The following is a 25,201-nucleotide window of genomic DNA, read 5'->3' on the forward strand; positions in this document are numbered from 1 at the left end:
AAGCTGGACTATATGAAGAAGAATGGGGCATCAGGATTGGAGGAATAATCATTAACAACCTGCGTTATGCAGATGACACAACCTTGCTTGCTGAAAGTGAAGAGGACTTGAAGCACTTACTGACGAAGATCAAAGACCACAGCCTTCAGTATGGATTACATCTCAACACAAAGAAAACAAAAATTCTCACAGCGGGACCAATAAGCACCACTATCTTGATAAATGGGGAAAAGATTGAAATTGTCAAAGGATTTCATTTTACTTGGATCCACGATCAACACTCACGGAAGCAGCAGTCAAATCAAAAGATGCACTGCCTTGAGCAAATCTGCTGCAAAAGACCTCTTTAAAGTGCTGAAAAACAAAGATGTCACCTTGAAGACTAAAGTGCGCCTGACCCAAGCCATGGTGTTTTCAATCCCCTCCTATGCATGTGAAAGCTGGATGGTGGATGAACAATGAAGACTGGAGAACTGACGCCTTGAATTGTGGTGTTGGCGAAGAATACTGAATATACCGTGGACTGACAAAAGAATGAAGAAACCTGTCTTGGAAGAAGTGCAACCAGAATGCTCCTTAGAGGCACAGATGATCAGAGTACATCTCACATAGTTTGGACATGTTGTCAGGAGGGATCAGTCCCTGGAGAAGGACATCATGCTTGGTAAAGTACAGGGTCAGTGAAAAAGAGGAAGAACCTCCGTGAGATGGAATGGCAGAGTGATTGCAACAATGGGCTTAAGCATAACAACAACAGTGAGGCTGGCACAGGACCGAGCAGCGTTTCGTTCTGTCGTACACAGTATCGCTATGCGTTCGAGCCAGGTCGATGGCACCTAACGACGACGTTATGTGTAAAAAATGCTCGAGTTCATACTGATGCCTTCAATTTCAATCAAAACCATAGAAAAGACTGTAAGTTTTAATTGCTATCTTGAAACTGTGCCAAAGCTCACAGGCTTGAAGTCTTTAAATTCCTGTGTTGTAGACAAGCCACTAGAAGAGACCCCTAAATTGCACAATGCCAGTCATCTATCCCTCCACTTAGTAATTCAAATTTTTTACTGGACGCTTTTAATGTGCTAGGTGCTGGGCTAGGAATATGAAAATGAATGACTTTGTCCCTATTCAAAAGCAGCTCAATCTATTAGGGAAGACAGAAGAAAAAGGAGCATTGATTATCATGAAGTGTAATAACTTCTGTATTAGAGGTGTGTACGGTGTTCTATGGGAGCAGAGAGGAGGGACACCCAGCCCAACCTGAGTAAACTGGACTATTTCACAGAAGGAAACAAAATTAGGCAGGTCATATTACTCACTGGAAGAGTTCTTAGATTACTGTGTGTTTGCACAAAATACCGTACACTCTGCTTCTGAGCAAAAGGCTGTTTTATGGAGAGCTTTGATTTGTTTTTTTTTTTTTTTTGATTTACCCTGAAGTTCTCTGCATTGCTGAATTCATCAGAAAACTGCTCAGCCATGATAATACCTATGCAAATAAGTCCGCAGCAAATCAACATTAGCTTGTGGGAAGGTTAGCTTTCACTCTTTCTACTAGACTCCTCTCAATGACAATAAAGGAAAAGAAAATTTTCAGATGTAGTCGAACTGCCTATTATTTCTTTTTTTTTCCCTTCTCTCTTCCTGTTGAAGTACAAATCAAATAAACCAGCTTATCTGTCATTCTATTGATTGCTACTCTCTTGAGTAATAGTTTATACACACTGATTTTTTCTTATCTAAAAAACTAGAGAGAGTTTGAGGGGAAGATGTGTGTGTGTGAAAGAGAAAACAGAGACAGAGAGATGTATATGGGGATATAAGAAAAAAATTCAGGGTAGAAAAGTATTAGGTAAAAATATGATAAAGTGAATTCATTACTTTTGTCGTTCTATACCTAACAGGATTCTTATCAAAACTTTGCCACCAAAATTTTTTTTTCTTTTTTAAAATAAATGTCAGCTATCTCCTGGTTTGTGCTTCCCTGCCCAGCTTCCCTCAGTGCTAAGTCTGGTCACTCTAATATTATTTAATTCACCAATTCAGAAAGCCCAGTGTAGAGAGTGAGCTATGTATGTTACAATCGTCAGTAGTGGGAGGCTGGTCTTTCCAAGATTGATCATCTTTCTTTCACCTACAAAATGGCTCCTCTGTACCGCTGAAGCCACAGCAAAAGGGAAAACTGAGATGTGTACATACTCTTTCATCACTCTGGGAGCAGAGTCAAACATGATTGAAATATTTATACTTATTAGGTGGCTTTAGATTTTTTATACGCTGTGAAAAACTCATGATAAATAATAAACTTCGAATGAAAATAAGAACACTGAGTTTTTGCTGAGGCTTGTTTTTAACATTGTTATTTCAGGCAGCCCTAAAGCTGAGGCATGGGTGGCTTGGGTTCTTCTAGGAGCAGAAAAACTTGGGTCACCGCACTGGTGGACCAAAGCGAAGGGTCAGGCTCGTGTCAAAGGTCTACATGGGGACAGCAGGAACACCACCTCCAGAGAGCATGGGTCATATACACTGGCTAGTGCAAGGAACAGAAAGAAAAACGAGCCAACCAGGTGGGAAATTCAACATATGGAATAATTAGTAAGCTTCTCTGAGAGTGAGAATTTTTAATTACTTTATTAAATATTGTATTCAATTTAAAGGCTTTAACCATCCATAATCATCATGAAACAATACGTGTGTATATATGTAAAAAATATCCATTCAACATACTTTAAGAGGTATATAATTGTGTTCTGAAAACCATGCAACATGAAATATAACTTGATATTAAAAAAACAACAAATCAAAAGCATGGAAAACAATATGTTTTAATAAGAGCCTATTGTAGGTTCTGGAATAACTGTAGCATGCATGTCCCTCGTCATGTTGGATTTCTCCTTCAGTTTTGATTGCAGTAATGTGTGCTCCACAACACCGATTCTAATGTCCATCTGAACAGTCTCTTGTTTCAGTTTGGTTAAGCTCTGTTTAATTTTCACCAAAGGAGCTGTGGAATGAAAACAGCACGGAATAAAAACATTCAATTGTATGACATTCTCCTCACTTAATCCTAAGCCAAAAATAGGGTTAAAAACACAGCCAACAACTTGCTGATATTCACAGTTTTGCTGTGGCATTTTAAACACCTTAGATTTTAGGATGGGAAATGATGCAGCATTTGATGTATGGCGCCTGTACCGTCTTCCTTTTCTACGGGAAGAGCTGCTAAAGGGTGTTTAAGGATGTCCTCAATATGAGTTTATGGGCAGGAAAAGGGGATACAAATGGGGAGAAGGGGAAAGGAGAATTACCTTTGATATCTAGGTAATGGGCTCATTCAAAACAATGTTGCCAAAAACCCCCTATACATCCCCTTTGAATGGTCACTCTAAAACTCTTTGTAGGGCTTGGAACAGTCTCGGGGAGTTTCTGCCGGGCCATGTCGTAGTAAGCAGGCCAGGATGGAGGATGTCGACAGAAGGATTATTAATTTTTCTCTCCCTGAGCCTACCCTGTCAGGCCGTGACATTACTGCCTTAGTGTCATCTAGGCATGCACTTAGTGTCCTTTTGTACAGAAAATGGAAAAGTGAAGCTCACTGCAAGAAAACAGAATGAAATGCTATTTTTTAAATTGGATTAAAAAGTGTATATTTAAATATTTACCATTCTATCCCTGAATCAATACAATTTGAAACAAACAAAAAATCTAAATGGTAGTTTAAAAAAAGCTATGCTTCTCATTCTCAGTTGATTTTTAAGGAAAAGAGTAGGCTGATTACTGGACATCACTGTTGCACCACGTACCCAACTGAGAACTGGGTTTGCTAGCACTACTTTGTGGACTGGCCTCCTGCCCCGTCTGTCTCCTGCCCACTCACCGCCGTCAGTCATGCTGCTGCCCTTTTCTTCCATCTCCTGCTTCACCTTCTCTAATTCTTCTGTAACCTTTCCTCAGGGAAAAAAGGTTTCATAAGTGTTGAAAAATTCTGAATGATATATTGAAAAAAATTAATTTAGATATTAAACACATACAAAGGGCTAGGAGGATATTAGGGATATTCTTGACATAATGTGAATAATGAGATAAAGCATGCAGATATCCAAAGCTTTTCATCTTCTGAGAAGGCTCCTATTGTTAAACTCCGCCAAACTGCTTTCTTGTTAGCTTTCTCAGGTTGTAACACGACAGTTTAAAAATGATTGCAGTTGTTGTTCTAGCACTAGGCACTTAAACCTTCCAGTTACCTCACAGCATCTACCATGCCATTCTCTAAGATTCAGTTACTAATTAAAAGTTTAAACATCCTAAAAAGATTTTGGATTTTTAAAGGTTCACTAGGTCTCTTTCTTAATATTACAGTTTTATAAGAGAATATGTCACCTTTCCCTTTATAAAAAAAGGACACTAAAAAAAATGCTTAATACCATATGGCAATACATAAAAATGTGCTACTGCTCAATCCAAACCTTGAACTCCGAGAAGCATACTACACTGTTATATTGGTTCTTATCCATATTCAAAATAGAGATTATACTACTATTTTGTTGCTGTTAGGTTCCATTGAGTTGGTCCCGACTCATAGCGAGCCTATGTACAACAGACTGAAACACTGCCCAGTCCTGCACCATTCTCACAACGCTTGCTACGTCTGAGCCCACTGTTGAAGCCATTGTGTCAATCCATCTCGTCGAGGGTTTCCTTCTTTTTCCCTGACCCTCTACTTTATCAAGCATGATGTCCTTCTCCAGGGACTAGTCTCTCCTGATAATATGTCCAAATTACATGAGACAAAGTCTTGCCATCCTTGCTTCTAAGAAGCATTCTGGCTGTACTTCTTCCAAGGCAGATTTGTTCGTTCGTCTGGCAGTCCATGCTATATTCAACATTCTTTGCCAGCACTGTAATTCAAAAGCATCAATTCTTCTTTGGTCTTCCTTATTCATTGTCCAGCTTTCACACACATATGAGGTGACTGAAAACACCATGGCTTGGGTCAGGTGCACCTTAGTCCTCAAAGAGACGTCTTTGCTTTTCAACATTTTAAAGAGGTCTTTTGCAGCAGATCTCCCCACTGCAATGCATAGTTTGATTTCTGGACTGCTGCTTCCATGGGGATTGATTACAGATCCAAGTAAAGTCCTTGAAAACTTCAATATTTTTCTCCATTTACCATGATGTTGCTTGTTGGTCCATTTGTGAGGATTTTTGTTTTCTTTATGTTGAGGTGTAATCCAAACTGAAGGCTGTGGTCTTTGATCTTCATCAGCAAGTGCTCTATTATTAGCCTCTACTATTAGCAAAATCCAAAACTAGCATTTAATATGGGCAAAAACTACAATCTTTAGAAACTGCAACTTTTGATATGATCTAAAACTAAGGCATAATTATTGTAACTCAGTAGGTTTTATTTTTATCACACTGGTGACTGAAATCTTCCCTGGCAATAAAGTGCTCGTCCAAGTAAAGCAAATTAATTTTTTTTCAGGCAACTGAAACTTTACAACTGGGGATAACTACCTACTTCAAAAGAACAAAATAGTTCCCTAGATTCCCTTAAGTGTTCATTTACCTAACGTAAGTGAACACTTTACTTCCACATAACGTTCTGTTTGCCAAGAGCACCAATGGATTAGATTCTAAATATTTCTAATGTTATATTTTTAGTATTTTAAACTAAGTATTTATTCCTTATGCAATCTCTATAAAATACACTTAGTTCTATTAAAGTCTGTGACAATTATACTGGATTGTAACTAAAGATAACCTTGGGTTTTAGTCTTATATTGGCTACTGACTTTGTTACAAGGTTTTCCCCCCTCAGCTGCTTAGTGAAAACAGAAATACATATATCAGTTCCTACCTCTCTTGCAAGATCATGAAAACAAATCTAACAACATGTGTCATTATTCCAGAAGTTATCAGAAGGAAGGGGTTATACATCATTCCCAATTTGTGGACAGAACAATACCAAGGTCACACAAGCTATCAACAGAAGTTACTAGAAACAAATCTTACTCTATGCACAATCTCATTAAAATTTGTTATAACTCCTCAGACAGTACTTACCTACACTTGTATATATTAATTACTATCTAAAAAATCGAGATTAAGGAAGGCTAGAAATTCATTAATATTATGAATAGGTTTTATGTTGAATATAAGTAATACAGCAACTTCAAACTATTTATGGAAATAGGAAGTGTATAAATAAATAATTGATTCATTGATAAGAAAATTAGGATTTTTCTACTAAGGGAAATGTTTTAAAGCCACAGGAAGCAATTACTGACGTAACGAGCCCACAGACGTAAGGGTCTTCAACCATCTGATGGCTCTGACAAGCTGGAGCCCGACTGACAGACGGGGTGCGAAGTCTAGCCAGAGCATGGAGCGTACCTCAGACAGGAGCCTGGTCCTTTCAGTTACTCCGCCGTTTCCCTGCTGGTATCGCTCCCTTGCCTGAGGGGGAAAACATTTTGTTTAATGACGAATTCGACATAGAAGCAGAAGATTACTTAAATACGACCTCTTTGTGTTTACAATTTCTGCATATTATTTTATGACAACCCCTCCCTTGTTTGTTAATACATTTATGAAAGTGACATTTAGCTGCCGCTATTTTACGTCCCTAATAGGTGCTGTGTAGTGAACTAAAGCACTAGAAAATGACGAAATGTCTTAACCTTCACATACTGACTGTGTAACTCGGATAGGCATGGTTCACAACAAAAACTGTCCTCGGCCACTCCAATACAGTTTAGCAGAGTGGCTCTGGTCAGTGTAATCTGAATACTATGCAGAGAAAACCAATTCTAAAAATCAATCACAACAGAGCATCAGGCTCAGCAATTACTAAAGATTAACACACAGTATGACAGAACAACCAGCTGGAACCCCATGTTCTTGGGAACTAACCTAACAATCAATTATTTAATATAATGTTTGAAAGACACATGGTATCTTTAATCAGAGAATTTTACAGCATTTTTAAAGTAAATATTTCCAAGTGTATACAAGGGAATAACTAATTAAACAAATAATTCATAAAAAAGTAAAGACCACTTTCCATTTGGTCTTTAACTGAGGCCTTTGAAAGTACAGAAGCATCTCAAATATATTTCCATTTTTTTCCTTCTTCTCACCTGTCTGCTGAAAGAAAGGAATATGTCTTCGACTAATGTCTTCAAGTGTTCTTACCAGCTTACCTCAACATCAGGAATCAGGGGCTTAACCCAAAGGAAAGCCTTTAGATCCCTACTGCTGGGATGAATAACTGCTGCTTCCAAATGCTGTGTTTCTGTTTTGTGTTGTGGGGGAGGGAATCAGAATTATAAAACTTTGGAAGGGTTACTTTTTTTTCTCATTTACTTACTTAATTAAACTGCTTCTCTCTGAACTTGTCTTGCTTTCTTACTCTTTTTTAGGTGGCTTTAGGCCGCATGGCGGGGACTGTCTTCCCTCTGCCACATTAAGTGCACTATTCCTGCTCCTCCTCACACAGTGAATTAGCAGCAGAGCTGGGGACCAGCCAGGTGGCCTGACACTGTTCCTGTTCTAAGCCATGTTCACCAACATGACACGCCTCCATTTACTTACCCTTTTCTAAAATGCTTTCAAAAGAGACTTCTGAGAGATGACTTCTCTTACAGGTAAGTGGAGGCGTCAAGTTCTTCTGCCCCAACTAGCTTCCTAAGGTGGGCAGGGAACATGCTGCTGTTTGAAGATCATTTCATGATTCTCAAATATAAGGCACTGTGAAAATCTAGGGACTGGGGTCATTAGAAATTAGAATAAATCCCTGGAGATCATTCTTAAATTACCTCACTCAGCTGGGCTTGAGCTGAACGATATTCTTGAACCAAGTGCTCAAGCTGACTGTTGATGTACTTCTCTCGGCTGCCAATCTTTTCCAGAGTTCTACTAATTTCATTGTGGAGTTTGTCCAAAAAGCCCTAAAAATTCCATGGGATTTTAGTAGATAGAAGAATTCACAAAAACATTTCTTAAAAATACACTTAAAAGTGGGTTAAATCTCCTTCAGTCCCTCCCATAAATGCTCAATCATATGTCAAAAAATGGGTAATGTGAAATTTTCAATGACAAAAATATATCTGTAATGAGAAATATTTCAGACTTTGTGAATGTTAAAATAAAAAAGCACCTGGTAGTGTTAGTCAAATCATTTGTCCTTATGCATATCTAAAAGGTATCTGAGAAGAGTTTGCTTTTTTTGATTGTTCCCTATCGAAGTAGGTGAGGTAACAACAGGGCTTTCCTGTGGCACAATTCAAAGACGCCAGCTGGAAGTAGGAGCCTAGCCCTACGCCTCTAACCTGGGACCCAGAGCCCCTCATTCCAGCGTTGCCTCTTTGTGGCGTCCTCTAACAGTGCCTGTTTCTGACAGGATAGCAGTTCTGGAAAGCTGTAGACTCCAGACATTGCTGGCCTGGTACTCTTCTCATCCCTTGGGATTTAGAGAGGAAAGAGTAAGAAATATTTCCCTTTATAGCAAGTTGGCTTTCTTTAGCTGCTTTAAATGTCAGGGCTGTTGAAAAAGTAATATGGTACATTCAGTAGGTAAGCTCCTCAAAGGCAAGTATTATGTCTTTTTTTTTTTTCCTTTCCTGTTCTCCCATGACAGGTTCACCACAGATGAGTAAAAGTATATTAATTCATCAGAAGCAATTCACATACCTTGGTCTCCTTCAGAGCAGATTCAATTCCACCTTTGTGCTGGTGCATTTGGTCAACGTGGACTCTCCAATCCTACAGGAATAAAGCACATAGGAGAAAAAGTAAAAAAAAAAAAAAATAGTATACTTCCTTTTTTCCTCTACTTGCTATAAAGTTGTGTCCTTTAATTACTTTTGTTGCTGCCCTATTTCAGGTGGGAGATTCCTATATATAGCTTGCAATCAGATTACCAAGAAATAAGAGAGCACTTTAGGATAAAAGCTTCTAAATAAATGTAAATTATTTTATGTGTTCACAGAATGATGTCTGACAATTTGAATATAAATTATTCCTGCACTGCTGGTGGTTAATATTTATGACTATCCATTAAAAAAAAAAAAAAAATCTAATTACTAGAAAAGAAAAACTTGTTTAAACAGTAACAATTGTGCTTGCCAGAAGGAACTCTGGACTCAAATATCATGTATCAAAGATGATTTTGTTCCTTGGAAATTAAAATGGGGCTCTCTTCTTCAGTAAGGTTTTTGAGCCTCTTTCTTAATAAAGGAAGTCTATAACTATTAATGTTCATACATTTTGACTTGTTTGAATTAGTGTGCATATTTGAAATCTATACTTTTTAATTTCCTACAAGATATCTTCAAAATATCTTAGTTTGTATTGCTACAGGCAACAATTTCGTAAGACTTGAGAAAAACCCATCGTAGGAAAAAAATATGTTAAGTTTAAGCACACGTTGGAACTAGGAAATTCCTGGATCACACAAATCTTTTTTCATACCTTGATGTTTCACTTTGCTATCTACGCTATTTTCTGAAAAGAAAAATAATTTGTGAATAGTCCCATTCCACATATTTTTTTTTTATTGTGCTTTAGATGAAGGTTTACAGAGCAAATTAGTTTGTAACTAAACCATTAGTACACATATTGTCCTGTGACATTGGTTGCCAACCCCACGACATGTCAACACTCTCCCCTTCTCGACCTTGGGTTCCCCATTACCAGCCTTCCTGTTCCCTTCCTGACTTCTTGTCCTTTCCCCTGAGCTGGTGTGCCCATTTAGTCTTGTTTTGTTTTATGGGCCTGTCTAATCTTTGGCTGAAGGGTGAAACACAGGAGTAACTTCAGTACTGAGTGTCTGGGGGCCATGCTCTCGGGGTTTGACCTATTTCTTAACTTTGAAACAGGGGCTAGTGACTACAGGGTAAAAAAAAAAAAAAAATCACTGGGTACTTCAAACACACCAATTATATGACCATAATACATTAAAGTGGTAAAGGACCTCCAAAAGCTTCTAGTCCCACCCCTACCATTTCCAGATAAGCTAACATAAGCCCAGAGATAGAAAAAAATATAACCAAGGCCACACAGTCAATGGTACACCAGGATTGGAAGCCAAATGTACTCATTCCCATACATTTGGGCAGTTCGGAGTTAATAAAAGGGGCAATTGGCTACTTGACATCAATGATGGTGCTGGAGCAGAAGACAAATCAGCACTTTCCTTTATTCCTTATGCATTTTTTTTTTTTCTCAGGAGCAAAATACATCACAGAATGTGAGAGCTGGAAAGTGCCTTAGAGATAGAGATCATCTACTCATCCATTTAACCACCTAGTGCAAAGTTTTCATTTTACAGTTGATGGGACTATTCACTACCCATGAAGTGTGGTGACTACGATCAGACAGATTCGGCAAGGGCGCGAGGCCCCTCCAGCTCAGCCAGTTATACTGCAGCAGTGAGGAAGAGCAACCAGCTGGCCTTTTCCACTGGACCAAATATGGCTAGGCTCAAAACAGATATCTGTTTAAGCCCAGGGCAGAGTGGTTAAGAGCTACAGCTGCTAACCAAAAGGCTGGCAGTTCGAATTCACCAGGCTCTCCTTGCAAACTCTATGGGGCAGTTCTACTGTGTCCTATAGGGTCGCTATGAGTCGGAATTGACTCGATGGCAAGAGGTTTACGCATCTTTATGAAAGAAAATGAACTGAACAAGTATTATCGTCACCTTTTTTTAAAGTACTAATCCTGCCTGATGGCACAGTGGTTAAGAGCTTGGCTGCTAACCAAAAGGTTGGCAGTTCAAATCCTCCAGTCGCTCCTTGGAAACCCTGTGAGCCAGAGCTGACTCAACAGCAACGGGTTAATCCCACCTAGTTCCAAAAAGAATTTCAGCGAGCTTACTAAACACTAGGCTCAGGTGTTTAAATGTCTCCTCTTCCCAGCAGTCTTTCTCTCTCTATGTATATATACCCACACACACCACGCAATCACATCTGTTTATTTAGCTATTTGTTTATTGCTTGATCGTAATTGGTATGTTTAAAATAGTTTGTGTTCAGCTTTCTACCACCCAGCATTATTATGAATGTATTTTTTATGTACTGACATTCAAAATATTTATCTCTTTGAGCGAAGGAACTAAGCCTGACTCATCTATGCAAAAACTACGGTAACTTAGACTGAGGTAAGACTCCACGGAGCAGCTGGCATTTCAGTGGAACTTGAAGCATAGGTAGCATGTCAACAGGCTGGAATGGGGAGGAGAGGAAGGTCATTTGCGGCTGAGGGAGCCGCATAAGGAAAACACACAGGGAACGATAAGCCTAGGCTATCTAGAATATAAAATGCCAAGTTTTGGAGATGGTTTGGGGAGGATGTTGGTCATGAGGTGACAAGGCTAGAAAGGTAGGTGAAATGAGGTCAAAGGTTTTGACTGTAACACTAAGGAATGTGGATTTTATCATGTGGATGATGGGGAGCTTTCAAAGATTTTTGGTTCCTGTTTTAAAGCTAGGTCTGTGTTTTCAGAAAGTAACAAAGCGAAAGACTTCTTAGGTAAGAGACTGAAGGCAGGTAGGAAACTAGGCAGGAGGCTGCGCAATGGTCCACATGACAGATTATCAGTGATTGAATTAGAGCAGAGCCTGTGAGAATGGAAAGAAAGGAAGGTGGTCAGAGGAGCACTAGCCAGGCCTGAAGGCCAAGGGTAGGTGTGAGCGTGGGGAGGTCGGAGGCGGAGGTATGTAGGTAGAGAGGTGTCTGTTTCTCTCACACTGTGGTATTACTGTCCTCTTAGTTCCTTAGGTAAAACAGTAATACCACAGTGTGAGAGAAACAGAATAGATTTTCAGGGGGTCAGAAACACTGAGGAATTTGGTTTTGAACTTGTCAACTTTGGTATGCCACTGGGACATTTGTGTTCTCTTAAATAGCTCACTCAAGTGGAAGGATAATGATGATTTATAATCATCTACGAGGCAATTTTTTTTTTTACGAGGCAAATCCGAAGGCTTGCTTTATTAAAATCTAGATGGACACATTTTCTGGTATATAGTTATATACATTAAAAAAACAAAATCTTAAAAGTGTTCTTACACTTTAACCAAGGAATTTCACCTCTAGAAATTATTCTCAAGGGAATAATTGGGGATACATACAAAGATTAATGTATGAGTTACCTGTAAAAGTAAAACAGCGTAACACTCTAAATATTTACCAAGAGAGGATAGCTTAATTTTATTTGTTCCACCCTTAAAAATAACGCAATATGATACCATTTTTAAAAATCTTGAAACCAAGAAAAGCTCAAAGATACACTAAAAATACACACATATGCAAAAACACTAAAGAACAGAAATAAAGGAGTGATGATACACAACCCTGAGGACAGTGGTTATCTGTGGGTGGGAAGGGCAGAGGAGAATGCAGGCAACTCCAAGGGCATTGTAACGGTCTAGTTCTCAATTTGGTTAGTGGGTACGTGGGTGCTCATTTTATTAGTGGGCTTCTTAATTATATAACCGATTGCCGTTGAATTGATTCTGACTCACAGTGACTATTTAGGACAGAGTAGAACTGCCCCCTAGGGTTTCCAAGGCTGTAATCTTTATGTAAGCAGACGGCCTCATTTTTCTTCCAAAGAGTGGCTGGTGGGTTCTAACAACCAACCTTTCAGTTAGCAGCCAAGCGCTTAATCACTGTGCCACAATCGCTCCTTCATAATTATATATGTATCAAATATTGCCTACTAAAATGTTAAATTCATATTCTCAAAGAATATTTAATGATCATCAAAAATGTATGCTAACAACATAGAGTAAAGTAGAAAATATTGTCCTAAAAAAGAATAGCTATCAGGTAGGGATTTGTTTTAAATTGCCTTCCATCACAAAACAGTACTTTGTTCTGCCTAAGCTCGTTGTCCTTCCTGCAATTCTCTCTGCTTTGAATAACTACCAATGAAATCTTAATTCAGTGTTTTGTAGTTTTATTTAGTGAAAATAAAATATTTATAAAGGCTTTCTCTCCATTTAAGGCTCCCAATCCCATTTTTTTCCGTCTTTGGTTCAACTTTGAATTCACTTTCTATAACGTTTTTCAAAGTCACTCTAATGTTACTTTTTGTTACCTCACAGACTGGGTAACAAAACTGAGCTTGTATGGCTTTTACGATGTCAATCAGAAAATGAATAGGAAACCAAATGCCCTTTTTGTCACCTGTACATTTTCCATTACACCAAGCTGCCACTTTCATCTCCTTACTTTGTCACCCAAAGCCGAAGAGAAGCATAAGGAAATCTAACAACTACCAATTTAAAGTCTGCACATTAAGAAAAATGTGTTGCTTAGCTTGGTTGTTTTGGTAAAACAGAGACACTACAGGAAGTCTGCAGACAAACAATCTAGATAACCAACCTTGTTAGGACCACCTATTAAACAAGCGTAGATAAGTTACGAAGAAGGATTTATGGGACACTCCTTAAATGAAATGCATGAGCTCTGCTACACAGGGTTTTGGGATATCTGCTTTGGCTACTCAGAAACCTTTTCTAGCTTCTTCATTGCATACAGAGGAGTCCCCTGACAGTCACACCCACCTTGACATCTTTTAAAATCTGGTAATGATAACTACAATATTAACAGTTACGGAATGTTTAACATGTGTCTGGCACTATGCTAAACATTATCCACACATCATCACATATAATTCTCTTAAAAGCCCTACAAAGATAAGGAAATTGAGACTTAGCTACTTTTAAGTAGACTGCCCACGGTCACACAGGTAAATCAATGGTAGAGCCCAAATGACTACTATTTCATATCATTTCCCTGATGAAATGCAATAAGACAGAACTAAAAATTTTAAGGGGATAATGGTCAAGGAGGACTTAAGTTTTACTTCTAATATTTGATTTTTTTACAAGAATGTATTTATATATTAATTCTATAATGAAAAAACAAATTGAAAACATTTTGAGGATAAACATCCGAAATTAAAAACTTTCTCACAAAGAAATCTCCACACCCAGATGGCTTCATCAGTGAATTTTTCCAAACATCTAAGGAAGAAGTAACAACTTCACACAAACTACCAGAGAGAAAAAAGAGGGAGCCCTGGCCAACCTGTTTTATGAGGCCTGAGTAACATTATACCGAAACCTGACAAGGAAAACTAGAAAAGAAAAGAAAAGGAAAAAAAAAAAAATGCAGGCCAGTATCTTTTGTAACCATAGGTACAAAAATCCTAAACAAAATATTAGCAAATCAAACCCAGTGATCTATAAAACGGACAACACACTACGATCACATTCATTTATTCCAAAGACAAGTAGGTTTAACACTCAAAAGTCCATCAATACAACCCACTACAATAACGGGGTGGGGTGAGGAAGAGAAATCATTTGATCATCTCAACAGATGAAGAAAAATATCATTTGAAAAAAATTAATGTCCATTCATAGTAAAAACTCTCAGTAAAGGAGGAACAAAAGGGAACTTCCTTAATCTACTAAAAAGGATTTTAAAAATCATAAAGCTAACATTACACTTAAGGATGAAATTAAAATATCAAAAGCTTCCTCCCAACAACACATCTATTCAATATAAAACTAGAGTTTTTAACCAGTCCCACTGGTAGTATAAAAAAAAAAAAAAAGGAATAAGGCTTGTGAAGAAAGAAACGACGTTATTTACAGATGACATTACTGTATGCACAGAAAAGCAAAAGAACCTACAGACTTACTGTTAGAATAAGTGAATTTACTAAGACTGCTGGATACATATAAAAATAAAGAAAAAAGAATTTTATTTCTATATACCAGGAAAAATAAAATCTAAAAATACTATTTTTAATAGTACCAAATAACAACCAATAGACCATGTAATAAACAGAGTTCAGACACAGACCCACACAGACATGCTCCCTTGATTTATGACAAACCAGCACACTCATGAAAGGACAACCTTTTCAATAAACTGTCTGGATCAGTTGCACATATATGTGAAAAACAAATCTTGACATCTACTTTACACCATGCACAAAAGTCAATGCTAGGTGGACTGCAAATCTCAATGCAAAATGTAGACCAATAAAGCTTCAAGAAGAGAATACCTTCATGACATTGAAGTAGGCAAAGATTTCTCAGACAGGACATAAGAAGTATTAGCCATTCCCCCTCCCAAAAAGAATTTGGGAGTACACCAATAAGTGAGTGAAAATGCAAGATAAGGAGTAAGGAAATATATTTGCAATCAAATATCTGACAAAGGGCTCATATCCAGAATAGATAAAGAACCTCTATAAATCAATAAGAAAAAACGGAAAACCCGATAGGAAAAGACAAATGAGAATATCCAAATGGCCAAATAAGCATAGGAAAAGGTGCTCAACATCACTAGTCATCAGGGAAATGCAAATCAAAACAACAAAGAGATATCACAACACATTCATCGTGATGACTTAAATTAAAAAGACTAAAACAATACACCTACTCCTCACTTATCGACTATCTTGTTACCTGACATTTTGCATTTACGACGATAGTAAAAAACCTACTATCCAACTATTTTGAACATTAAAGACATACATCTGGCAGTAACGAACACTGAGGTGCAAGGTGAGAGTAACGCAGGCTGTGATGGTTATGGTGTGTGTCAACCTGGCTGGGCCGTGATTCTCAGTGGTTTGGCAGTTATGTATTGATACTATTTGGCAGTTACATAATGATGTAGTCATTCTCCATTTTGTCATCTGACGTGTTCTTCCTCCATTTCCTCATAGCGACCTGGTTTTTGGAAACTAACCATGTTGATAAGTGAGGATGCGTGTGCTGAATGTTGACAAGGATGTGGGGCCACAGAAACATTCATACACTGATGGAGGGAGTATAAATTTATACGCTCACTTTAAAAACTGTTCATAAGGATCTACTAAAGTTGAACACGTAAATACACTATGACCCTGCAATTCCACTGAGGAGAAATTTCACTAGAAATGTGTACACATGTTTACCAAAAGATATTCACAAAAATGTTCATAGCAGCGTTGTTTATAATAAATGCCAAACTTGAAACAGCTCACATATACCTCAGCATAGAACAGATAAATTAGCTGTGGTAGATTCATACAATGTAATGCTATTTAGCAATGATAATGAACAAACTATTACTATGCTCCCCATGGATGAATCTCAAAGACATTGTGTTGAGTGAAAAAAGTAAGATACAAAAGAGTATATAAATGTATGATTCCACAGAAGTTCAAAAATAATCTATGGAGTTGGAACTCAGGATAAATGGTGACCACGAGAAGGGAGTAGCGAACAAGAGGTGGAATAGCTTGGGGCTTCTAGGGTGTTGCTAAGGTTCTATTTCTTGATTTAGTGGCTTGTTCAGTAATAGATGAATTTAATCTGTGAAAGTTTATCCAGCTGTACACTTTAGACTGTGTACATTTTAGTATCTATTGACAGTGAATGGCATGGTGGACAGAATGGAAGCTAGTGACACCTCCGACATACCTCATTCATGTGTACAAAATTTGTGCCTTGATAGAACTGCCCGCTACTAGTCAGAACTCTTCAGGGTTGTTCCCTGGAAATAATGCCTGTTAACTAAACGCCAAGGCATTACCGCACTTTGGACTGTGAAACAGCTTAGTAATTAGCCAATCTGATTAGCAAAGTCCTACTATACTATGTCCTCATTTGTGATTTCTACAGTACAAATAAGCAGATAACACACAGTTCTTCAGAGCCTATGTATTAGATGCTGGGTGGGAGCAGAGGTAATAGCACAAAATGAGGTAGCTATAAAAGTAACGCCATTTCTAGTCTCTTAGAAGCACCAAATCAAATGGGGGTACATTGTGGGTTATGTTCTTCAGTAGCATACACTGAGGGGGAGTGTGAGGCACAAGATGTTTCTCCAGGATAAACACTTGTAAGGGCAGGAAGAGGAAGCAGGAGCACACAGAGGGAGACAGTGGACTGAGAGAGATGCAAGCCTGGCAAAGCCTCAGCCAGCTATGTGCAGGGAGCTCTAGAGCAAGCACTGCCTGCGGAACGCCCTGCACAGGTCACCGTGCTGGGCCTTTACACACTCAGTTCACAGATGAGGGCTGCCCTGGGAGGGACATGACCTAGGGCAAGCCAGTGCTCTGCCATGTAGGAAAAGCCTGAAGGATAGGGCTGCTCCAGGCTGTCTGCTGACGGCACTCCCTGTGCCTGAGCAGAAAGTCCTTGTTTAAAAGGGGACACGGACAGAGACTTATTTATAAAATTATAAATAAAATTTATTTATAAAAATGATAGCTGTAGCTGTTATAACCGTAGCTGCAGTAAGTATGAGCTACACCCGAAAGTGACCAGTCTCAAGCTTTCAATCTGGGACACTGATGTTCCTGTAATATATTTAAAACCCCATTCATGGTCGATGGCAGAAACCTTAGTAAGTATGGTGGCAGGAAATAAGGTTAAGTGAAAGAGGCAGGGAAGGCAGCTTCACAGAAGGAGCTACATATGTCTAAGTCCAATGCAGCAAACATTTCTGGGAGAAGTCTGTAATTCATCATGCTTTCTGCAAGGATATGAGCAGCGCATTTCCCTCCTCCACAGACAGCGCTCCCTTCTCTCAGAAGGAAACAGGATCTGTATTCTCTTTTCACCACTTTACACGACCAGTTTTGCAATCTCTTCTTGTTCTTATTGTCAGAATTTTCAGCTTCACTGCCCCCCGCATTTGTATTTGTATGTGTGTGCACGCGCATGTATGAGAAAGAGACAGAAAGGAGTGAGAGAGATTGTCCATTCAATGAAATCACGTGCCACGAGATTGAATCACTTTCTTAATGAAAAATGCCCATCAGGCTGTGAGATAATTAGAACGTGGCTTTCCTGGATTTTTACATGGGACATTTGCCTTCCACTGAGTCCTGCGGTACACGCTGTGGTGTGAAAGCACCGTTTTTCTTTTTAAGAGTTCGAAGAATAAACACGACTTTAGAGGCAAGTATGAGTATGTATGTGGCTGCATATTTGTTGCAAGAGGTGGGGGATAATCATGATTGCTGGAAATATGTTTCTTCAGGGGAGTTCCTGCTTTCTAGATGTTTTTCTTGTAGAGAAAGCTAGGCTGGTGTGTACAGAGGGTGGTGGTGGTTGTTAGGTGCTGTTGAGTCGACTGTGACTCAGCAATCCTATAGGACACAGCGGCTGGTGGATTGAACTGCTGACCTTTTGGTGAGCAGCCGAGCTCTTAGCCAGTGCACCACCAGGGCTCCGCGTGGAGGGTAAGTAAGGCTATTATAACAAGCACTGGTATTCTCACACCTGCCAGTAATTGAGCTGAAACTGGAGACCCATAATCTCTAAATAAAATACCTCGTTAGCTAAATAACTACATTCCTAAAGCGTGCTCAGAGATCATCTTTACTGACTATGAGCTGTTACTAAAGAATTTTTCTACGCTGATTCAGACATGTCATTCATGCTTACTCCATTTACGTTCCTTCTATATGGTCACACAAATCTTCTCAGTGAGGGTTTCCAGGCTTCAAAAGGAGTTACAAGTCCAGAGAATACATTTGGAAAGGCAGAAAAGGAGCGAATGGTGCCCCTCGGAGAATGCAGGAACACTCGTAGGACAAATCAGAATTTAATTATTTCACAGGACGCTGACTAACCATGGTTGATAGCTGGATGGGATGATCTTGAAGACTCTACCAATAAAATCTACCAATAAAACCTTTAGTCTCTACTGATACTTAAATATCCCCCCAAAACTAGAGGCATCTCAAGCATGTTCGAAGAACCAGGAAACTTAAATACTAGTCATCTTGGTATAATGAAACAGAATGATACATAATGAGATAAAAACTATGTGAAAATAAGTCCAAATATTTGAAAATGTTTAATAAGACATGTGATAGTGAAGACTACTCTAATATGGTAGATTAGAAAAATGACAAGTCAATAAAAAGCACATTTTGTAGGAGAGGCCCATATGACAAACGGTTTCTGCTTCAAGTCATGTTTTACAATAAATTTAAAGTGAAAAGAAGAAATGATGAAGTAAAAGAACTGAACAGAAGATTTCAAAGGGTGGCTTGAGAAAACAAAGAATTAAAATGAAATGTCCGAAGACCTGGAATTAGAAAACCAAAAGGGAAGAAAGGTCTTGGCATTTCTCAAGCTGAAAGAACTGATGAGAAACTCAAGCCTCAAGTTGCAATATTGAAAAATTATACGGGAAAAAAATTGGACGACACAGGAAGCATCAAAAGAAGATGGAAGGAATACACAGAGTCACTATGCTGAAAAGAACTGGGCAATGTTCCACTGTTTCAGGAAGTAGCATATGATCAAGAACTGATGGTACTGAACCAAAACAAAGACCACTGCTGTCAAGTCGGTTCTGACTCATAGCAGCCCTGTAGGACAGGGCAGAACTACCTCACGGGGTTTCCAAGGAGCAGCTGGTAAATTCGAACTGCCGATCTTTTGGTTAGCGGCCGAGCTCTTAACCAGTACAAAAAACAAGGCTCTAGGAATTGATGGAATACTAACTGAGATGTTTCAAACAGTGGATGCAGCCCTGGAAGTGCTCACTCATCTATGCCAAGAAATTCAGGAGATAACTACCTGGGCCACTGACTAGAAGAGATCTATATATGTGTCTAGTCCAAACAAAGATGATCCAACAGAATGCAGACATTATCAAACAATATCATTAATATCACATGCAAGTAAAATTTTGCTGAAGATAATTCAAAAATGGTCACAGCAGTACATCGACAGGGAACTGCCTGAAATTCAAGCCAGATTCAAAAGAGGATGTGAAACAAGACATGAGACGGATCTTGCCTAAAAGCAGAAAACACCAAAAATATTTTTACATGTGTTTTATTGACTATACAAAGCTGTGTGAATTGTAACAAATTATGGATAACATTTCAAAGAATGGAAATTCCAGAACACCTAATTGTGCTTATATGGAACCTGTACACAGATAAAGAGGCAGTCATTTGAAAAGAACAAGGGAACACTGGATGGTTTAAAGTCAGGAAAGGAGTGTGTTAGGGTTGCATCCTTTCACCATACTTCTTTAACCTGTATGCTGAGCAAATAATACGAGAAGCTGGGCGATATGAAGAAGAACGTGGCATCAGGATTGGAGGAAGACTCCTTAATAACTGGTGATATGCAGGTGACACAACCTGGCTTGATGGAAATGAAGCACTTACTGATGAACATCAAAGACTATAACCTTCAGTACGGATTACGCTCTCACATAAAGAAAACAAAAATTCTCACAACTGGACCAACAAGCAACGTCATGATAAACGGAGAAAAGACTGAAGTTGTCAAGGATTTCATTTTACTTGGATCCATAACCAACACCCAAAGAAGCAGCAGTAAGGAAATCCAATTACATTTTGCATTTGGCGAATCTGCTGCAAAAGACCTCTTTAAGGTGTTAAAAAGCAAAGATATCACTGTGAGGACTAAGGTGCACCAGACCCAAGCCATGGTATTTTCAAAGATCTCATATGCATGCAAAAGCTAGGCAATGAATAAGGAAGACTGAAGAAGAATTGATGCATTTGAATTATGGTGTTAGTAAAAAAAAAAAAAAAAAAAATTTTTTTTTTTTTTTAGTAAAGCATACTGAATATACTATGAACTGCTGGAAAAACAAATAAATCTGTTTTGGAAGAGGTACACAGTCAGAATGCTCCTTAGAAGCAAGGATGGACATATCATCAAGACAGATCTGTCCCTGGAGAAGGATATCATGCTTGGTAAAGTAGAGGGTCAGCAAAAAAGAGGAAGACCCTCAAGGAGATGGATTAACACAGTGGCTCTAACAACGGGCTCAAACATAGCAACGATTTTGAGGATGGCACAGGCCCGGGCAGTGTTTCATTCTGTTGTACACAGGGTCGCTATGAGTCAGAAATCGACTCAGTGGTACCTAACAACAATGACAATTTAAATGGAACGTTTAATCAGTCTGCAATAATGAAATGTTTAGATAGTGTAGAAATTTCGATTATAATCAATATATATAAATAACTTCCCTTTGCAGTATTTACATAACATTAAGTGTTTATTGGTAATTTCCTTAAAATGTGCTACCACCAAAGAAGTTTCCTTAATAAACTGAATGCTTCGAAGGCCAGCGTGGCGGGGGTTTGGGGACCACGGTTTCAGGGGACATCTAAGTCAATTGGCATAATAAAATCTATTAAGAAAACATTCTGCATCCCACTTTGGAGAGCTGCATCTGGGGTCCTAAACGCTAGCAAGCGGCCATCTAAGATGCATCAATTGGTCTCAACCACCGGGATCAAAGGAGAATAAAGAACACCAAAGACACAAGGTAATTATGAGCCCAAGAGACAGAAAGGGCCACATAAACCAGAGACTACATCAGCCTGAGACCAGAAGAACTAGATGGTGCCCGGCTATAACTGATGACTGCCCTGACAGGGAACACAACAGAGAACCCCTGAGGGAATAGGAGAGCAGTGGGATGCAGATCCGAAATTCTCATAAAAAGACCAGACTTAATGGTCTGACTGAGACTAGAAGGACCCTGGTGGTCATGGCCCCTGGACCTTCTGTTGGCCCAGGAAAGGAACCATTCCCAAAGCCAACTCTTCAGACATGGACTGGACAATGGGTTGGAGAGGGATGATGGTGAGGGGTAAGCTTCTCAGATCAGATGGACACTTGAGAGTATGGGGGCATCTCCTGCCTGGAGGGGAGATGAGAGGGTAGAGGGAGTTAGAAGTTGGCGAAATGGACACAAAAAGACAGAGTGGAGGGAGGGGGCAGACTGTCTCATTAGAGGGAGGGCAACTAGGAGTACATAGCAAAGTGTGTGTAAGTTTTTGTGTGAGAGACTGACTTGATTTATAAACTTTCAGTTAAAGCACAGTAAAAATTAAAAAAAAAAAAGTGCTACCACTGTGATGCTGTTTGGTTACAGCTGATGGTAATCTCTAAAGCAAAACACTTTTTCTCCTATTTCAACTGGTGACAAATGGCACCTTTCCCTGAACCAGTTGAAATATTTATCATACTCAGGGTAAATATTCTGGACAGCATCATATCCTGAATGTTCAGCAAAACTGTGACAGAAGCATTTAAGAATCTTTCCCAGTTGTTTAAGGATGGCTGGAATTTTCTGGGCCTTTCTACTGTATTTTTACATGTATAAATTTAACCACAGTATTCTTTCCTGCAACCTTGATATCTATGACCCACATACAACAAATTAAAAACAGTTCACCTTGCAATGCAACTTTAAGCCCCCCAAATAATGCCCTGTTTTAAAACTATAAAGACCCAAAACAATATTCTGTTTTGCATAGTCTCCTTTAAAGAAAGCTTCCCTTTAAAATCTAGTTTGCAGTCCATTGGTGAATATTTCCACTCATTCTCTGAGACAATGCGGCAGCTGAGTAATCATCCAGGCTGCTCCAAAAAAGTGTTTGTGTCTAGTTAATTTAGATAGTATATTTTGATAGCATTCACCTCTTTTTGATTATAGCAGGTGTTTCAAGGATAAATTTCCCGAAAATTGTATTTTGTTTAAACAACAGCAGCATGTACATTTATGGCCTTACTATGTTAAAAAGTGTTTATTGTCTGGCAGCAATAGGTACAATTACAAACATTTGTGACAGTAATTAGAGCTATTCCTCCATGGAGCCTCATGGAGACCAACTTATTGCACCTGCATTTACATTTGTTACTGGTAAATGTTAAACCTGATTTTTTTTTTTAAGTTGGGGCCCTATTTTTCTTTAAATTATGTGAATATTTCTCAACAGGAGGTCTGTCTACCAGGAAATCTGTAAGAATTATAAATGTAGCCTCTTCATTATTCAAATGACAGGCAGAATCCCATTTTAACAACTAATATATACATAAAATACAGCCCTGTATTTTACTTATTCTAACCCACAGAATATATTATACCTTTTTGCTCATAGATGCAAGAATCCTAACAACCTCTGCTGTCCAACAACCAGAGTACAAATCTTAGGAAATACTATCTATCCCAAACTGCAACAATTTATAAACCCATGCACGTCAGAACTATTCAGAAAAGCTAAATTTTATTAACACCATCTTAGACTGCATCCAAACACAGCGATGGCAGAAGGTCAAAGCCAAGTTACTCCATACCTTCTCTGTTGCTTCCCAACACAGATTTGTCTGCAATAGTAAAAAGAGAAAGCCGTACCTTTCTGCAAAATTTGGCTTCCAATTCCAAGAGGCTTAAATCTAATATAGCAATTCTGAGGTCCCTCCAGGTTCATTTAAATGGAATTCCACCTGCTGAATAATGAAGGTCTCTCTCCTCCCTCCTAGGTTTTAGCTCTCACAGAGACTAGATTGCCCAAGGGCTCAAGACTATTGCATTGACTCCATCCTTAGCGCAATGACTCTTCCGGAAAGATCTCCTGCTGTGAATTACCCAAGGCGACACCTGTGTAGTTTATTTACCTTAAAACAAAATCCAATTGCTTGGAGTTAAAATTTAAAGTTTAAGGTTCTTTTTACAGCTGTACCCTGAGAAAGTCAGATACTGAGGAATAACAGGTAAGGATTTAAAAAAGGAGTTCAGCAAATCAAAGGTTTGAAATAATTAGAAATACATGCTGCAGTACTTTCAAAGTCTTAAAAAAAAATCTTTTTATCTAAATTCCTTGCAATGAACCTGAAGATTTCCATAATTATTAGAGACATTTTGGTGGAATCAAAGGCATAGCTAGCCAACTATCGTATAAAACAACAAAGCAGGAAACATTTAATTATAATTTGGAAAAAATCTATTTAATTCATTAATCAAAAAATTAATTACAATATCCGCAGGGCATTAAAACATGTTAGAACATTGGTTCAATGCATTAAATACCTTATATTAAATCATTACAATGTACAATCTTTTAGGAATAAGTACTGCAAAATTAAAGAAAAGGGCCTCTGCAAGATTTAGTTAAAAACTGATTTCACACTTTTTGCTCTTCCTATTTTTTTTTTTATTTTTGAGGAACTGTGTAGATATTATTAATGTTTACTTGGTCTCTATTGTGGTAAAAAATCCTTCATTTGAAAAAGAAAAATCATTCTTCCGATAAAGAATAGTAAGATTGATCATTTTAAGAAACCACTTTCCCTTTGGTTCAGTGAATGAAGTCAAATAAAGCCTTGCTTTTTATAGTAAAAAGAACACTTATGAAGATAGAGGAATCCTCTCCAGGAAACAGCATTAAGTACTTATTTATAGATTCAAAGTTAATAAAAAATACAGAAAGTGAGAATCAATATGCATCCACATTTTCTATTCTCCCAGAAACACGGAACACACAGAATTTTCTGGCAGCTCAGTGTCAACTATTATTCAAGCAATATTCAGATGATTCACTTAAAAATTTATATATATATATATATAATTACTATTATGGAATTAAACATTTTCATTCATGCAGGAAAGTATTATCTTTCAATCAACAGTCCCAAACTCTACTGGAGGAGAGCTCCTCACAAAAGCTTGAAAAAAGGTAACGACTAAGCTGCTGGTCCGACTGTACACTTTTGCACTAATGGATAATTACAGGCAGTCTCTGGCTTAGGAATGCCTGACTTAAGACAAGTCCTACTTGCCCTTTAATATTACGTAAATTTGCCCTCACTTTGAAACGATGAACCAACCCCTACTTGAATCACAATCACCTTCACCTGCTGCAGGCGCAGCTCTTGAACTGAAAAAGCTTCAAGCTTTTTTTTGCACTAACCAAAAAAAAATAAATAAAAAAAACTGAACCCATTGCCACCAAGTGGATTCTGACATATAATGACCCTATAGTACAGGGTAGAACTGCCCCATAGGGTTTCCAAGGAGCAGGTGGGGGATTTGAACTGCTGACCTTTTTATTAGCAGCTGTAGCCCTTAATCACTATGCCACCGGGACTCTTTGCACTGATCTGTGGTCTCAGACCTATGGTCCTTATACTTGCCTATATTCTAACCCCAGCTCCTGCATTTCTCTCTCCTGCCAGTTCTCCTCCCTCCTGGTTTTGGCCAAGCCATATCTGTAATCTGGCTACTCAGCTGGAGATTGATGGTAACCTTCAAGTACTATCGTTGTTGTTAGGTGCTGTCAAGTCAGTCTGACTCACAGAGACCTTATGTACAACAAAACTAAAGA

The 25,201-nt window shown here is 38.5% G+C and overlaps 1 protein-coding gene across 2 annotated transcripts in view; it reads right to left on the bottom strand.

Annotated features, from left to right (window-relative positions):
* Positions 1-2,602: 2,602 nt before the first annotated feature.
* The window catches only part of IFT57 (intraflagellar transport 57), a 93,420-nt gene continuing 70,821 nt past the window's right edge, over positions 2,603-25,201 (bottom strand). Inside the window, exons 7-11 of one of the 2 annotated variants that reach the window (XM_049857803.1) lie at positions 8,695-8,766; positions 7,821-7,952; positions 6,397-6,459; positions 3,878-3,944; positions 2,603-3,004 (exon numbers count right to left, since the gene is read on the bottom strand). In XM_049857803.1, coding sequence (XP_049713760.1) covers positions 2,826-3,004; positions 3,878-3,944; positions 6,397-6,459; positions 7,821-7,952; positions 8,695-8,766 — 513 coding nt within the window. In that variant the 3' untranslated portion in view covers positions 2,603-2,825. The remainder of the gene's footprint in view (positions 3,005-3,877; positions 3,945-6,396; positions 6,460-7,820; positions 7,953-8,694; positions 8,767-25,201) is intronic. The other variant, XM_049857804.1, reaches the window with a different exon arrangement.

Source organism: Elephas maximus, chromosome 18 (genome assembly GCF_024166365.1).
Source record: "Elephas maximus indicus isolate mEleMax1 chromosome 18, mEleMax1 primary haplotype, whole genome shotgun sequence".
Classification (NCBI taxonomy): domain Eukaryota; kingdom Metazoa; phylum Chordata; class Mammalia; order Proboscidea; family Elephantidae; genus Elephas; species Elephas maximus.